This window comes from Carlito syrichta, unplaced genomic scaffold (genome assembly GCF_000164805.1).
Source record: "Carlito syrichta isolate Samal-C Ts95f unplaced genomic scaffold, Tarsius_syrichta-2.0.1 Scaffold315818, whole genome shotgun sequence".
Taxonomy (NCBI): domain Eukaryota; kingdom Metazoa; phylum Chordata; class Mammalia; order Primates; family Tarsiidae; genus Carlito; species Carlito syrichta.
The window spans coordinates 366,767-384,518 of NW_007259914.1; the positions used below are offsets into that span (position 1 = coordinate 366,767).

General features: G+C 39.2%; 1 protein-coding gene across 1 annotated transcript in view; it reads left to right on the forward strand.

Annotated features, from left to right (window-relative positions):
- Positions 1-17,752, forward strand: part of SOBP (sine oculis binding protein homolog) — a 181,994-nt gene that overhangs the window by 528 nt on the left and 163,714 nt on the right. Inside the window, exons 2-3 of the mRNA XM_008073310.2 lie at positions 11,426-11,564; positions 13,951-14,136. Of these exons, the coding sequence (XP_008071501.1) occupies positions 11,426-11,564; positions 13,951-14,136 (325 nt within the window). The remainder of the gene's footprint in view (positions 1-11,425; positions 11,565-13,950; positions 14,137-17,752) is intronic.

Sequence of the window (17,752 nt, forward strand, 5' to 3'; positions counted from 1 at the left end):
GCGGGGCGCCTGCCCATTGTTCGGAAAGGCCAGCCCGGAGTCCTCCAGGCGAGGCCGGGCTCCCCGCCAGTCCAGCGGTGCTCCAGAGGTGGCGGGCGCAGCGGCCCGCGTCCAGCTGTTGGCGGTACGGAGAACACCGCTCCGCTCCGGACCCCCGCGTCGCCCCCAGCTCCCTCGTCTTCCATGAAGTTGCGGCTTTTGCCTGAGCGAGGGTTTTTACTCTGTGTGGATCTCACGAGTCTCTCTTGATGTAGAAAATGTTTTTCCTATTTTTTTCTTTCTGTGAGTTACAAACAAAAAAAAGATGCTGTTGGCATTTTGCAGTCATTCTCTGCATGCGATCCTTAAAACTACTAGGGGACCCGGTCAAGTGTGTATTTAAAAGCCAAACGGGATGAAATGGGATGCAGATGAGTCGGAGGGGCTGTGCTTTGAGGTTTCCTTCATCAGAACAAGCATATGCTGCGAACGTGGCTTGTGAGAAGTCCACGCTGTTAGAAGGGAACACATTGGAGAGACATCCTGGACGTGTGTGTACCCAGGTGCACGGGCTGAGCGTCAGCTTCCGCTCAGAAATGTCAGGAGATGTTGGAATTCGGGTTTTTATTTCTGGGTGAGGAACCGTAGCGCCTGGGGGGCGTGAGCGTCACGGCCCCACGGGGAGTTGAGGCAGATCTGCCCTGGAAGTCACTGCCATTCCTGGGGATGGAAACCATCATTGGTTCCAATGACAGACCGTTGCTTCCCTACAAGACCAGCAGAAGTTGTTGTCTTTCAAGGGGTAGGATTGGAGCAGTCTACACTGGCCATTCTTCCGCACGCACCCTGTCCTCCTGTCCCGCGTTTCCAGATCACTTTTCCATCTCGTTTCAGAGGGGAGGTGGGTGTAGGGGGGAGAGAGGTGGGTGAAGAAGAGAGAGGTGTCCGCCGCCGGGAGGAGATCACCGCGGGCTCTGGCCCTTTAAAACCCTGCCTAATGGGATCTATATGGATGGCAGCTTTTAAGTTTCATAGGTTCTAGAATTACAAATTAGCTAATTTTAATCAAAACATGTGAAATGTTATCCCGGCTGGATATAAAGGCTGACTGTGCTCGACGCTCGGGGCCCGCGTTGTTGACTTTGGCTGCGGGCGCACTCCGCGGTTTGGGAGATAGTCGTCCTTCTGCAGTATAACAGATGTTTGTCTGAACTGGTGAGGAAGAAACAAAAACAACATTGTGCGAAGGGGAAAAATTACACAATTTGCAGCCGATGCGGCAAGACTAAGTATGGAATTAACCTTGGTGCACAGAATTTCCTCTTTTAAAAATGTTGTCCTCCGAATCCCCACCTACGGTGTGAAGTTCGAATCCTCACCGTTTCAATCCAGAGTGGCATGAAATAAGAAGTTTTATGCAGGTTATTCAGTAGCTTGTAGAATCAGTATTTGCTCTCTGGTTTGGGACCTTGAAGGAGACCCTTGATGGAAATTTTCAGTCATGTTCACATCCACCATGGCAGAGAGTCTGGTGGGATTGTTTTGTAGGCATCCCTCTAATATAATAGCTCTAAAAGTCCTCATTTAGAACGTGGTTTCTCACAGTCAAAAGGTGGAAGGGTTATTTCTGAACTCATTAATATGTTTCTGCTTTTAATATGAATAACCACATCAGCAAACCCCTCCCCAAACCTCATGATACTGTTACCCGTCCAGCTCCCCACCCCCCCAACCTGAAGTGTAGAGTAACATAACAAGTTGGTTGCCCTGTATTAAAATGTGTGCAACAAAATGTCACCGAGAACACAATGTGGCCTTGTGCAGCTTCATATCGGTGCCGCTGGAGCTGCCTGGCTGTGTTTGCCTTCATCTGAACGGCTTTCATCTGGACCAGTGTAAACTAAGCCCTGGTAAGTAATCACTGCCCGGCAGAAAGAAAGGAATGTATACAGCTAGCGTGGCCTAAGCTGTAAAAACGGAAACCTGAGCACCCCCCCTCGGATCGCATATCAAGGCTTGAAGGTAGGGGAAATGAAAGGGGGAGAGAGGAGACAGCAAATGGAAAAGTCAGCCTGGGAAGTGGAGGATCAGGAGGAGGCCTCCCTGAGGGAGATTTGGCTCAGGGATTAGGGCATTTTATCGTGGTGTACAGTGACCTACTCGGGTTTCAACACTGGTTGGATTGAGTTGCTTCTCTGTGAGCTGAGAGAAAAAAGACTGGTGTGTATGTGATTTTTTTTTCCCCTTCGGGTAATAGAAAGGACATTGGTACAAGCGTCTATTTTAAGTATAGCAAATGCAGGGCACTAAGAATGAGCAACAAAATTGCCTCATGACAGAGACTTCCTTCAAGATTTCCTAACTGAGATAGTCACATATTTATTTTAAAATGGCTGGAGAAGACAAACTGGCTGAGGTTTAGCTGACACCAGTAATGGCATTGGAGAGTGTCTTCATGTGGCTGAGGCTAATGCTGGTTGCTGTTTCACTAGATCAGATATTGAGTTACATTTTCGTTATCACTGGTTTAATGTACATGGCAGTTGTAACAAATTTAAATTTGATACAATATAATTTTGTGTGTGAAAGTACATGACTTGGCACAGCTTGCTTATAGTGCACTTCGTGAAAATATCTTGGAGTAGAAATGTTTGTCTCACTACGACCTTTACCGTGTTCCTTTAGCTTTCCTTTTATTCTCTTCTCATCCTGGTTTTTCCTGATTTTAAAAATGGGTTTTCTTGTTGTACTTGTAATTAGTCTGCTTTATTTAATTAAACTAAGAGAGGATTTAAAAAAAATCAGATGGCAATGCGATTTATATTTGGACTCGTTTGGTTTCTACAGTGAATATTGTGATTGTGTCTAATGTAATATATCTCTGATATGCTATTAGCTCACATGGATCAAAATAAATGAATGTCAGGAGGGAATTCCAACATATCAAAGGGTTAATTAGTTTTAGGAGTTCGTCCAAAATGTAGAAACTAGTTCATACTAGTGTAAGTGTCAATGTATATGTAAGGTAAATATTGTTGCACTCAAGGATATGCATTTTGTGCACATAGATCTTTGTGATCGATAGTTACCGAACAATAATATAACTCAAAAAAACTAAACTATGAGTAGAGATAGTGAGTCAGATTTTTATCTTTTAAAAGTCTTTGACAAAACCATTGTGATTAGATCAAGCACTCTGTCCTGGAAGCTGTCCTAAACAAACCATAATTAATGCACTTACAATGTTTGACTTCTTTATCAATTGCTAAACTGCATGATAAGCTGTGTTAAATGTCATTGGGTCGCTTCTTTGCTGAAGAATTTTTCTATCTATAAATATTCTGAGTAAGTAATTTGTACCTAAAATTATGCTTCAGTCCTGATGTCTACAGTTTGAGTCAGGCACATCTGTTAGAGTTTAGTAGTAAACTTACCACAAGATTTTCTAGTTTGGTTTCTGATGGTCTCCATTTGGCATTAAAAAATGGCCTGTGTCAATTGCATAGATAATAAATACAGCAAGTTGCAGAGTTGGTGAGATAAATAGCTTGATGCTAAACAAACTTACAAGCAAACAAACCCAGAGAAATCAGCATGTGGATTGGAAAAGTCAGTGTGTTTACGGTTGAAATTAGCTCATTACTAAAACAGGTATATTTTAAGTTTTGCTGCTGAAACTATCCTGGTGTCAGAAGTGGTGAATCTCAGGAACTTGGAAAGAGGACTTGGGACCAGATCCTAATTTGGGCATTCACAAATTATGTTAACCCTCCTCCTGCCTCCCTGCTGAGCAGTGGCCTCAGGTGTGCCACGTGGCAGGGCTGGGGACTTAAGTCAGTGGGACAGGTATAGGGTGTTCCTGGATCTCAGACTTGCTCTCAGTTGTCCTGCTTAAGGCTCTGGGCTAAACCCGTAAAAGACAGTCCTGAGAGGGATCAGAGAACTAGGCATTGAGCTCTGTTCAAGCCGGGGACTTTCTGGGAAGTCTCTTTCTCCATCTGTGAACTGGTCTGCTGTGTGGTGGAGTGCCATTCCCTAAGCCTTATACAACTTGCAGGTTCCAGGGACTAGGAAATGGAAAGGAACCACTCCACTTCCTCCCGAATCTGAAATAAACATTTGAACTAGAAGAAAATGAGTCTGACAGACTCATTCCCTTCTGCGTTTCCTGCCTCTGTGCTTGCCAAGCTCTGCTCCAAGAAGCCAAACCCTACTCTCCTTGTGTGAAAGACAGACTTATAGAAACCCAGAAGCAGCAGAACTTTTAAAAGAAAGTCAAAAACAGGGCCTCCAAAGAGGGCAGATGTTGGTGAGTGCAAGCGACTCTCTCAATGGGAGAGTTCTAGGAACAGATACGCCTGTTGTTTTGTGACCAGCCTTTTCAGGTCCTTCCGTCTTCTAAGGAGATGTCCCTTTTATTTATCAAGAATCTGTATACTTAAAATAATTTGAAGTAGTAGAAGGTAGATCACAGAAATCCCTGATGTCTAAAACTTCCTCTTGTGGAGTGGAAAGTCAGCCACATGTGCACTCTCTAGTTAATAAGATTATTGAATATTTTTCTAAAAGAGAGAGGACGTTAAAGGGTAACAGCAGCAGAAAAAAACCCAAAACAACAGAGTACTTTGTTTCTGGTAGTGCCAATTGAAACACGTAAGCAGACATGAAAGCATGTGGTAAGTGAGATGTGCCGAATGTATATTTTAGGATCTGTAGACTGATGGGTGTTAATGTCTCTTATATAACCAAGGACCGGTGGAACGCTGTACTGCGTTAAGGCCAGTGGCTTTGGCACAGACAGGAAAACAATGTAACAAGCCTTGGTGATTTTTTTTTAAGGCAGTTCTGCAGCTGTGAAAGGACCCAGCTGCACACAGCTGTACACCTGCCATGCCTGCCACTATGTTAGCCTGAGGGCTGGCATTCACAATTTCATAGCATTTGCTTGACCCTTCGAGGACATTTGATGTCCTGGCAGATATTAAAACATGGGGACATGATTGTCTGCTTTATGTCACAACAAGACAATAGAGCATCATAGATTTCCTCTGCAGAACCACATGTTTTTGGTTTCATATGCCAATTATTTAGCCTTCCAAGTTAAAATATATCCATAAGAGAATAAGGCTTTCTTCAACCTGTTCCAGGCCAGAGTTTGGTATAATGTTATGATGTGCCCTTTGCATTAAAATTATTGTGCTGTGGCTGAGAACAATGCTGCAAAAACACACCAAAATGGTGTACAGCAACCGTCTTCCAAGGATTTCAAGCTTGAAAGCTGTAGTTCAGGGAAAAACAGCAGGACTCTATGTATAAAGTCTGCACCAAGAGTGCGACTCGGGCGACCCTTGCTATTTCATGCATGTTAATGAGCCTCTAATGGGTCATCTGCGGAGAGGGGCTCGTTCTTACTATCATCCGGTCTGGTGGGATCATAAATGAGGAAGTACTTTGTAATCTGCAGTGGACTCTTCAAATATTTCTTTTGCACTATTTAAATTTTACCTCATGACCTTTTTCTTGGCACAACCATAAAATAAAACTGATCCACTGAGTCTGTGTTAAGAGAGACAACTTGGTTTCAGCTCTTGGCCAGGTCTGGGAATAGAGCTAGAAACTGACTTCTAACCAAGTCCGATTCCTGCTTCACCCTGAACTTGAACAAGGCTCTCTTTTCTGCAGATCCCCATTCTTTATTTCTATTAGTTAGTCTGATGATGCTTAATAGAAATCTATTCCAGAGGTCGAGAGATCAAATATTTTCAAAAATGACCATCGTTCTATTATTCATAACCTTAACTAGCATAGATACTAGCATCTCCCCCCGATCCCTCCACCCCCCGCCTTGTAAATTGTTCAAGATTGGAAGTTTCTTTTTTGTCATGTTCCCCACTATCTCGGATAATGTGTTTTAGAATGTTTTGAAGTTGAGTAATGTAACTGATAGATCCTTTTTCTGCCATTAGGACTGTGACTACAGCTGATGTAGTTGTCTACAAGTGAGACTATGTGTTAATTAAATTTTAATTAAAACTAGTTTATTTTTATAAAAATCATACATGGACATGACACAAATAGTAGAATAAGCAATTGAAATAAGCAGAAAGAAAAACAAAGCCTGTAATTTTCCCACCCACACACAATTACTGTCAACATTTTGATGTCTTTTTATGCCCTTCTGTGTATGATATATGTTTCTGTAACAAACAAAAGGGATCTCATACAGTACTAACTCTCCTTTTAAAACTCAATATGCTGTTAGTAGCGTTTCATGGACGTTTGTCAGTAGACGTTTATCAATATCATGCATTTTACTGGCAAAATACTATTCTATTATATGACTAAATTGTATTTAACCAGATTCCTATTGTCTAACATTAGTTTGTTTCTAAGAACACAACACTGAGATAAACATTCCTGAACATGCATATTTCTATACCTAGTTCCATACACTAATTCCTACAATCCCTAGAAATCAAATTGCCGAGTCAAAAACTTTGTAAAAATTTAAGGTTTTTAATGAATAGAGTGAATTTACTCTTTCTAAAAATTGCATCAGTTTAAATTCCCTGTAGTATGACAGTGCTTACTAACATTACATATAATTTTAAGACTTTTACATATTTATTTTTAGAATCAGGTTTTCCTGATTTTTCCTTCACCATTTCAGTGTAGTTATACTTTTTAAAAAAATTGTGAATATACCAAAATATACTAGCACATTTATTGAGTGCATTCTAAGTGCCAGGCATTATGTTAGGTAAGGCATAAAATGAAATAAAAAGATTTCTGCCCTCAAATAACTTACAGTGCATTTGGAAAAGATGACATTTTTAACCAGAGCTGGGGCTTGGAGAGAAAATGGGAATTATATTTGTGGAGAGGAAGAAGGGGTGACTGTCTCCTGCTTTGGGTTAATGGTTGGGAGCTCTTTGAATACTTCTTGCTCTCTTGGGTAGAATACAAATTTGAAAACACATAGACATTCAGTTATGCAAGGCCTGGTATGAAAAAATTAGTGGTACCTATCTATGTTTTAAAATCTGTTTAGTGTTTTTAAAATAAGTAAAATCATCAGTCCTTTTGGAAGACCTTGAAGCATTTGTGTTTCAGAAGCATTTGGAGAATTTGTAATGACTGCTATTTTCAAAGTTTTTCGAAGTCAACTCTTTATTAGTTACATGGTAAAAATGTTCCATCAAAAATCATTTAGATTGAACTTTGACATTTGTCTAATACTTCCAATTGAATAAGGAGGGAGTTTAATGAATGTCCTAGGAAATAAGCTCCAACAAATATTATTTTGCTGATATAGAAATAACTCAAGAGGAGAGAGAAAATAGTAAAATTTCCTTGCCAAAACCCATCTTTCTGTGACCTTTTAATTTTTACTTATTTTTTAATTCTAGGAAGAGATGCTTTCAGATTAGAAGTTCGGATTGTCTTTTTTGCTCAGAATCCCTGGAGGTGGGAGAGAGATATTAGAGAGAGAAAGGAAGTGGTAGGAAATTAGGCACTGTATCAGAAGTACAAGACAATTAGCGTCAGATGTAGTGTTAAAAATGGTAAAAAGGGAAGATTCCATTTTACTTGTGAATTTTGAGCACCCCCTTTCCAACAGTACAAGTAATTAAGAAGAGTAGAGATCAATAATCACATCTGAAAGCAAGCAGTCTCATCATAGGTAGAGATGCCCTGGTTGGAAACCTCTTTATATATGGTATTGACAACCTGTAGTACGATCTTTTTGCAACTTTGGTCCAGAGAGGTAGATTCTTTGGAATTGCAGACACGTTGGGCTGCACAGAATTTACAATGAAAAGAGACTTGGTATAAGGATCAGAAGATCTGTATTTCAGTTCTGACCTTCCTGGGTGATCTCTCATGCCTATCTTTTACCTTCTTGATGCTCTAATTTTCTGTTGTAAAATGAGGATGTCACCTAGGTTCACCAAAGTTTATTGTGGAAATCAAATACCTAATACAGAGGGTTATTGAAAGGAACAAGAGAATCAAAAGTTGTGGAAATACCGTAAAGTGCTATAAGAGTATTAGACATTATCATTATAATTATGGCGACCTATTTTCCAAACCCAAATTGGACCACATGGTATGAGAGAGGATTTTTGTATTACTTCCAAGGGCAAGAGGCAGTCTGAAAAATGTAGAACAGATGCCAAAATATTGAAATCTCTGGCACATTTTGATGGTTTATGGGAGCAATGATAAAATATTTGAAATAGTGACTCAGTAAAATTCATGATGTGTGATCACTATAATTATGAAATATCTTTGCAAGAGGTATTTTATTTCTTATATAAATGAAGTTATTTGATTTCAAAGAATCCTAAAACTGGGAGGGGCTTTTAAGAGATTCTAAGATATTTCTCCTAAATTTCCAGGAGAAATGTTGGGTGAAGATTTTGGGGAAAACAAATTTTCCCTAGTGCAGTAGCTTATTTTATTATCAAAATGTCCTCGTCTCAAAAATTAGTTCACATTTGAATTCTTAGTCCCTTTTAAAAAATACAAACTATGTATGAAGGGAATAGCTCAATATAAATTTCTTTTTTTAGAAGAAAATAATACAAAAAAAGATGAAAAATAACCATTGAAATTCTCTACTAGAAAGACTTTAAAACCTTTATAGGCCATAAACATTATATTAATTTCTCTTAGATATATTATGTGTCTTGGATGATAGCTGCAAAAATCTATATTATTTATTTTGGTTTAGCACTGTAATGAAACCATATGATGTCTATTATCACATTTAACCTAAAAATTAAACATTTTATTTTATTTTTTAGATTAGAAAATACAGTTTATTTAAAAGTAAGTTAGAGAGAGAAAGAGAAGATTCACCTCCCCAAGGTGGGGGAGGGGACCAAAGCCAGGAAGCATGGGGACAGCCATAGCTCAGAGAGCACATGGCCACACCAGAGTCAGCAAGGCAAGGGCCAAAATCAAACATTATAAATTATTTATTTCTTGGGATTCTTAGGTTTCTTAATCTAACAGTGTAAACGACAGAGGTGATAGTCTGTTTGTTGTAGGTATACTAGCAAAAACTTTGGTGTTCCCTTTTCTTTCTTTCTTTCATCTTGCTCCTCCTTTCATGAAAGATTTGAGATTTATGGCTTGGGGCTTTATAAACCTTTTGTTTCCTGCTTTTGCAGCCATATATCAAAACATTAAGGGGTTTATTTTTATTTTCCATGACAAGAAAGGAAATGTTTTAGAGTTTATTTTCCCTGACATTTATAGTAACTCGAAAATCATGGAATGGATCGAGTTTGTATTGATTGCTCCATGAAGCCTCACAGAAACCATAAACTAAACTGGTGCAGTTCAGGTACCCAAATAATTTGAATTTGGTGTTAATTATCCAGTTGAGGGTTCAGTTTTTAACCCAAATGTCTGAAACTTCTGGATCCCAGACCTAGGATTGGTACTGAAAGCCTGAATGAATTTGCAACTGGTCTAAAACAAATCTATAACCTTGGCTAGGAGGTTGCTCCATGAATTATGCATCTGTAGCCTTTGTGTGACTTCAGAGGTTAGAAAGAACCTGGGAAAACTGGCACCCAGATGTAAACGGTCTACAAACCTGGATATGGTAGCCTGTAGTTCCTATGCAAAAGATTCTGTCTTGTTGGCACAGGTCTCTTAAGAAATTGGGGCAAACAGCACACAGACCAATAGGAAGGCTTGAATGTGGCTTTTGATGCTCCACTTGGGAATTGGGGTTTTAAGCCTTATCCTGGTAGATTTCTGCTGCCAGACCACTGATGGAGGACCCCATGTGTATGCCTAGGGACTGTCATTTTCAGTCAGGCAGTTAGCTCAGTGAAAGAAATTAGGTGTTAGGGGAGACTGACGCCTCATTAAAGGGATCTGTTTTGATTGGTAAGAGCAGCACTCAGCCCTGCCCTCCTCAGTGGTATTCCTGAAGTTGCTGAGCTTATTATTCATATCGATCATATCATCTTTGTGCATTCATGAAAAGAATGTCTATTTAATGTGGACATGACCAGCCATCAGAGAGAATAAATGCCTCACTAAAGCTTGATATGGTTGACTGTTGGCCTTGTGGATGGTAACACTGAATCAGTCTGGCTAGATTTTTTTTTTTAATTGCTGGTACAATATACCATCACAGATTGACCCAGTTGGAGGTTAGAGTTTAACTGAGTACTAAGGCAAAAAAGCTAGCATCCTGTGTGTAGCTCAAAATGCCAGGTTTGCTTTTGTGGAGTCAGTAGTGTATTATCTTTTATTTTTTATGCAACCCCTGCTGAAATCTAAAGTCGTGAAATCCAAGAAAACATGGAACTCACATGTTGAGGCTATGCACACTCTGGCTTAGCCTTGGTGCTTTGTTTCAGGTGTATAAATTATATATCCCAGTGTAATTCAGAAATGATTGCTTCTAAAGAGAATAATAAAGCCTTCTTTGAGCCACGAAGAAGGTTAGAATATATAGTTTTTCTAGCTCAGTCTAGGAAGCCCACAGTGCCCTGCCAGTCAGAAAACACATGAGCATTAAGATCATTAACACACATAGTCTCACATCTTGTTTTCAGATCTAGCAATTGATAAATTAAACAGTCACCTGATTTAAGATATTAAATCTGTCCAACTGTACTCATTATTTTCAAAGTTTGATATTCATAACAACAATAAGAATACTTTACATGTAAATATGGATTTATAGCTCATAAAGTGATTTCACACATTATCCAAAATCTGGGCTGACTAATAACCTTGAAGTTATTTGGTACTTGTCAGAAGACGAAGTAACCTTTGATTTCATTAAGAGAGAACCTGTCACTAGTGAAATTTATAACGCAAATTATGCATTGATTTTAAAAAATACTTGCAAAAGGAAAAATTAAAAAGGGAGACCCTTGTAACCTACTTAGCTTTTTGTAAGGTAGTGGTTGACAATTGAGAAGTTTTTATTTGTTGAGATTTTGCTTTTTCTGAGATATGTCATGTTAAGAAGCAAAACTTGGATTAGAAGAAATTTTAATTTAAATTGATCTGAATCACAAGAGGTTGACTAATTGTTTTCATGTTCAAAATCTTTTCTTAGCTGTTTTTATGATTTGCCTTTCAATATTTTTGTATTAGTGCGAGATAATATAAACTTTGTGGAAGAATATGCTAAAATATGAAATCCTATTCATAAGCAAAACTAACAAATACTTTTTTTTCTTATTTTAAATTACAAATGTCTGAAGGCCTGTCCTAATGAAATGTGTCATCCTAAGATTTGAAAGTATTACGATTCTTGCATATGATTTGGAAAATGAACACTAATCTAGGGAAGTGGGACAGAGCTGGCAAGACATGGGGTAGAGCAAACAGTATTCAATTTATGCATTCTTTTCAAGTCGTTATTGATTATAGAAATAGGTAGTAACCTTTGCTTCTTTTTCAGAACTTTGCGGAAAACACCATGAATGAACTCCTTGGCTGGTATGGCTATGATAAGGTTGAATTAAAAGATGGTGAAGATATTGAATTCAGGAGCTACTCTACAGATGGGGAGAACCGGCAGCACATTTCTGTTCTCAAAGGTAATGACATTTAATGTCCCTTTGTTCATGCAAAGAAGGATTAACTATCTCAACCTGCCAGAATTTAGTGACTTTGGGACTCATTTTTTTGTTGATTATGCCAATGTTTGATTTAAACGTACATCCCCAGTAGGACTTTCCCATAAGCAGAATTCCACAGGATATAAGAGCACAATGTAAAACAAAAATAGACACAGCTTAATCTCCTTCTAGCAGTGGGAGAACCAGGCAAGGGCTAGGGACCTTAAGTGCTGTGGCCTTGCATACAAATTTAATGAAAGGAGCGGTGTTTGCTGACTTCTTCTAGTTTCCCGATCTCTTTGATACATCATCAATTGTTGGGGACCAGGACTTTTTGTTAAGTGAAATGTTGGGTTTAGGTATTCAGACTGCAAGAGAGATTTGCTGGTAGCTTGGTCATCCTCCTTCTTTTTTTTGGGATGGGAATTCTAAATGGAAGCCCCATTTTTGTTTTGTGTTGGAAGTGTTCACTCTTTGCCTGCCCTTACATCCTAAATAGAATAAGAAGGAATAAAGGAATAGTAGATGATTAGATCCTATATTATTCTATAAGGAACATGGATCAAAGTCCAGCTAAAGAGTGAAAATTACAGAGGCTTGGCAGAACTGAATTAATACCGATTCTGTGGTGAGTTGCAGTGACAGATACTGAATTTACGAACCTAAATTTAGAATGAGAGTTTGCCTGTCAAAGAAAAGTATGTGAAGAAGCATTTTATTTGGGGAACTTTATTAAAATGTGGATGAAACAAATTGTGTATCATTATTGGCAATTTGATCAGTATTTGCATTGCATTCAAAATCTACCGGCATCCAGTACCTGTTCAAACGTTTTATTTTCACTCTTTAAGATAGTACTTTCCCTTCCTTTATGCTGAACGTGGAAATGTAAATGAGCTGTCCTGCAGGCATGTGAAATAGAATGTACATGACAAATTTTATGTTAAGCTTGCTATGAAATTGTGCACATCATGTTACGGAGATAGTATCATCAATTTCACTGTAAATGAAAAATGCAAGTCATGAGTTTATATTCTGTAAACTAATAGCTTGTATAATGCTTGGCCTAGGTAATAATCTTTGCCTCTGGGGGACATAGAAAGAGAGAGTGCCAGGAGATGCTACTAGAGGGGGAAAAAAAGTTATTTTCTATGGTTGAGGTTTTTTGTTTGCATGTGTGGGTTTTTATTTTTATTTTTAATTTTTTTTAGTTGGAGTCTCACGCCATAAACCCAGGCTGGAGTGCAGTGGCATACTCATGGCTACTCCAAGCATCAACCTGCTGGGCGCCAGCAATCTTTCTGCCTCAGTCTTCCAAGCAGCCAGATCTACAGGCGTGTGCTACCTCGCCCAGCTAATTTTTTATTTGTTGTGGAGACGAGGTCTCACCAAGTTGCCCGGGCTGGTCTCAAACCTGTGTACACCGGCAATCCACTTGCCTTGGCCTCCCAAAATGCTGGGATTACAGGCTGAGCCACTGAACCTGGGCTTTTTTTTTTTTAATGATTCACATACAAGGATACAATGCACAAGGCTCATATCATTAAGGTTTTTTTTCTTTTAATTTTTTTTTTTTTTGAGCTGGAGTCTCACTTCAGGATAGAGTGTGGTGGCACCCTCACAGCTCACTACAGCCTCAACTTCCTGGGATCAGGAGATCCTTCTGTCTCAGCCTCCTAAGTAGCTGGTACTACAAGCATGTGCCACCATGCTCTGCCAATATTTTTTGATATTTTGTAAGGACAAGGTCTCGCTATGTTGCCCTGTCTGGTCTCCAACTCCTGGACTCAAGCAATCCTCCTGCTTCGGCCTCCCAAAGTGCTGGGATTATAGGCATGAGCCACCACACCTGACTGAATTTTTGTTACTTTTTAGTAGATATTATCAGTACCTAGGGAGGAAGTTTTCTTCCCCATCATCTGCTTCTTTCTCACTGGTTCATTTGATTATATTATAGTTCAAGTTTACAATACAGTGGGATCTGGTTACAATGCTGGGGACGCGTTTTAGGCTTTCCCTGGTAGCCAGAGAGCAATACTTGCTGTATATCTCTTTGTACGTGGAAAAGGTTAATTGCCTCTAAATTTTCTGTGGGATTTTATAGTGCTAAATTTCATCACCACGATCAGCTGGGATATTAGCTATCATAGTGGAGCAAATTATTAAGGATCCCATTGGAAATTTATGGTGACATAACTAAAAAGGTCCTAGATGGACTGTGGAGTTCTGGTAAACTGTTTAAAGATTTGCAAGGGAAAAAAAAAGTGTTTTGTTACATGATCATTCTACTTGAGAAAATAAAAAATACTTTAAGTCTGCTGAATAGGTCTTTTGTCATACTGAGTATAATTTTTTTTTTTAACAGAAAATTCTTTGCCAAAACCAAAATTACCCGAGGACAGTGTTATTTCACCATACAATATAAGCACAGGCTATTCAGGGCTTGCCACTGGAAATGGACTCAGTGATTCACCTGCAGGGTCAAAGGACCATGGCAATGTGCCCATTATTGTACCTTTAATTCCGCCACCTTTCATAAAGCCACCAGCAGGTAAGTAAGTCACTACTGGGGTTTGAGTGATAACGGTTCACAGAAGGTTGTTTTAACTATGTTATGAGTAGTTATTACATGTTCAAGTTAACTTTGGTTGAGACTATTTTAGGAACTCTGTAGGTAAGAAATGTGAATGCATGCATTATTTAGAGTATTGTTACTATAGCAGGAAAATTCCCCTATCTACGACTGCTGAGGCTATAAACTTTCAATTGATAATAAACTTTTTCTATCACTGGCTACAAAAAAAGTTACTTTGCTTCTCTAAAGTCAACTGTTTAAAATTTTTAAGAGAATAACATAATTTAAAAAAACAAGAGATCTGTAGTGACTGGTTTCCTAGAGAAAAAGTAACCGTGGTTGAATGGGGTGGTGCATCGGAGGTCAAGGTCTCCTCTGGGTTTTCTGAAGAAAGGGATAGTTTTGTAGAAAGACTTGTTCTTCCTCCAAATTTTTTAAATGGAGATCTGAATTTCATTTGCTTGAAAATATAATCAGTTCTTTTATATTTCCAGAAAATTAGATGGCAGTGTATGGATCCAAAGGCAATGGCTGAGCATTGTGTGATATAGCAAACTAGGCTGCAGATAGAGTTCACACAGTGGAAGAAGTTAAATAATGCTGTATCTGGTTCACTGTAAAATGTTGGAATAATGCTAGGATGCTTAATTGTGACATTGGTTATTTTTCTGTGTATTGATTTGAGCAATGATAAATACAGAGTTGCAACAGCAGTGCTTACTGTAATGTACTAGAGCTAATAATGCCTGTGTTTTTATTAAGGAAGATAGGTGTTTGGTTATCTTTCCATAAACAGTGAAGAAATTTGTAGACGAAAGTTCCTGGGTTTAGATTACAGATATAGTTACACTGTATTCTAAGTGTCACTCACATTTTCCTTCATGACATAGTCATATTCCCATGCTTGGTCTACTACATTCTAGCAGTGAAAGTGTCCTTTCATACTGAGGTCTTTAGATATGTCAGCAAAATCCATTTACCTGTCCAAGTCACTTATAATTGTGTTTGTCTACTAATTAGTAGTGCAATTGGTGTGTCATATGTAGTTTGCCCTATTAATGCCCCTTTCTACTTTGGTTGATTGTTTTGTGATACAGAGGGATCCAAATTTATCCCACAAGGACCAAAGACATATTTTACATAGCCCAACTAAGGAAAAGAGGGGAGACTGTGAAAGTGTAGAGTTCATGTCTGAATGTATGCCCAGTGGCTTAGGTGAGGGGAGATGGTGACAAGGGTATCCATAAGGCAGTATGACTATGTGACAAGTGCATGGGGTTTAGATTCAGAGTGATTGGGGTTGCACCTAGGTTTTGCCACTTACTAGCTCTGTGAACGTGGACAAATTACATAAGCTCTCTGCCCTCCAGTTTTCCCATCAGTAAAGTGGGGATCCCAGGCCAACCTCATGGGATGGTTGTGGAGCTGAGATGAGAAAATGTCTGCAAAGCCCTTAGCCCAGTGCCTGCCACACACTTAGTGAACACCATACCTCTTTTTCTTTTCAGTCCTCATCCTGCCCCAGAGCTATCATGCACATAATTTGTGCACAGAAAGGTGTGCATCCAAATGCAAAATTGTCTCTAAGATTTATTTGAGCAAACCAAACAGCTTTAGAAATTAGCATAGCTGAAGCTAACATGAGTTTGGCATGCCAAAAAACCTGCCCTGGAGTTTCCTGCTGAGCCAGCCACGTGGAATTCAAGCACACAGCTCCTATTTAACTCTAATTCCACATCAGATCAGGAAATAAATATGCAAAGGGATGGAGGCCAAAAATTGAGCCTTGGAAGTCTTAGACGTAGGAACTCTGAGGAATTAGAAACCAGAGTAACCCAACACTGGTGTTTTATTGGTTTTATGCTGTCTTCCATGGAATTCCAAGGCACTCATCTGTTGAAAATAAAATGCAGGGAAGGACATGTTTAATTTTCTGTATCTGCTCTCAACCTTGACTCTGCCTACTCCAGGTCTCTATATGACAAGACAAAGATACAGAAAGGTTCTCTGCTTTCAAGGAGCTCACTCTGTTAGTTTCTGACAGAAACTTATGTGAGAGAAGAATTTTGATTTAATCATACTATCTAGGGCAGAGGTCGGCAAACCTTTTCTGTAAAGGGCCAGATGGTATTTTAGGTTTTTTGGGCCATACTGTCTGTATCACAACTACAGGACTCTGAAATTGTAGCAGCAAGATAGCCATGGATAATACAAAAACATGAATGTGGCTGTGTTCCAACAAAACTTTATTACAAAAAAGACAGTGGGCAGGGTTTGGCCCAGGAGCATAGCTTGCTGCTTGTGCTAGAATAAGATTAGCCAAAGTCTCATGATAACAGGAAGGTGAAGAGCGCTTCAAAGAGTCAGGTGCCAAGGAGCTCTATATGATATTGTAAGGAAGGAGCAACAAGTGCAGGAAAATAGTGAGTTCAAGGCTTGTGGTGAGCTCTGGCACCCCAGTACTTGTTGAAAATGAACGGATGACTAATATTCAAATCTTATTGCACAAGTATAGGCTACTTTGTTGCTCACTGAGAAAATATTAGTATTTTGTCTGGATTAGCCCCAAATGAGAATTCCATCAGTCTTAATTATCCATGGATAAAGTCAACACATTATTCAAAAGCTCCCACCTAGTTAATCATTTCAACTGTTTCTTTGCTAAAACTTTTTGACCAGAGTTGTTATTCAGGTAATCTAGTTGATGTATGCTCACTGCCAATTTTCTAGCTGTATGTAGGTTGATGTGGCATCCCCGTGAGGAACGAATAAAGGGTATAATGACTAGAAGTAAAAGGCCCCCTTGATAATCAGCCCCTGATTAATCTAGCATTGTCTGTATCATGTAGATATCCACCTTTCAAGAGAGGGAAGATGAAGATCATATGCATGCTTTGCATTTTTGTGTTAGCATTCAAATGATTCCTGTTTGATTATAAACTAGTTATATGAAAATACTACTACTACTACTAATACCTTTTATTTGTATTAAGTCCCTTTAGTTTATGAAATTCATTCACATTCATTATTTTATTTAATTTGATCTTTATAGTAACTCTGGGAAATAGCATGTTATATATTAAACGCAGAACTGAAGCTCACGTAGGTTAAATGGCTTTCTCAAGTTCACGTGGCTTCTAAGTACTTGAGCCAAGGCTAGTACTAGGGCCTTCTGATTCCTAATTCAAAATTCTTTTGAATATATATTGCCTTTTTAACATATGCCTACAGAGTTTCCCCAGACTGTATCAGAATAATAACATGTATTCATATACCACTTCCAGATACCCCAGTGATAGGAGACACAACTTCTTCCTGCAAAAGGTTATTTTTAAAAGTCCGTGTCTTTGGGGAGGCTGGAGGAGTGAGTCCTTCTCCAAATCTGAAAGTCTGTGGTTCTATGAACCTGGGTGGCCTGATGGGGCAAAATCCTAGCTTGGTTTTAAAGTGCTTACCATCACGAGACAAGCTGCTTCTCTTTAGGGATACAGGGGGCCTCCATCTGGTCAGGCCCTGGTTCCCAAGCGTGTGTTTCCTGTGCTTGGACAGGCTCCTCACGGGATCCATCCACATCTTGGCAGCCAGTGGGCCC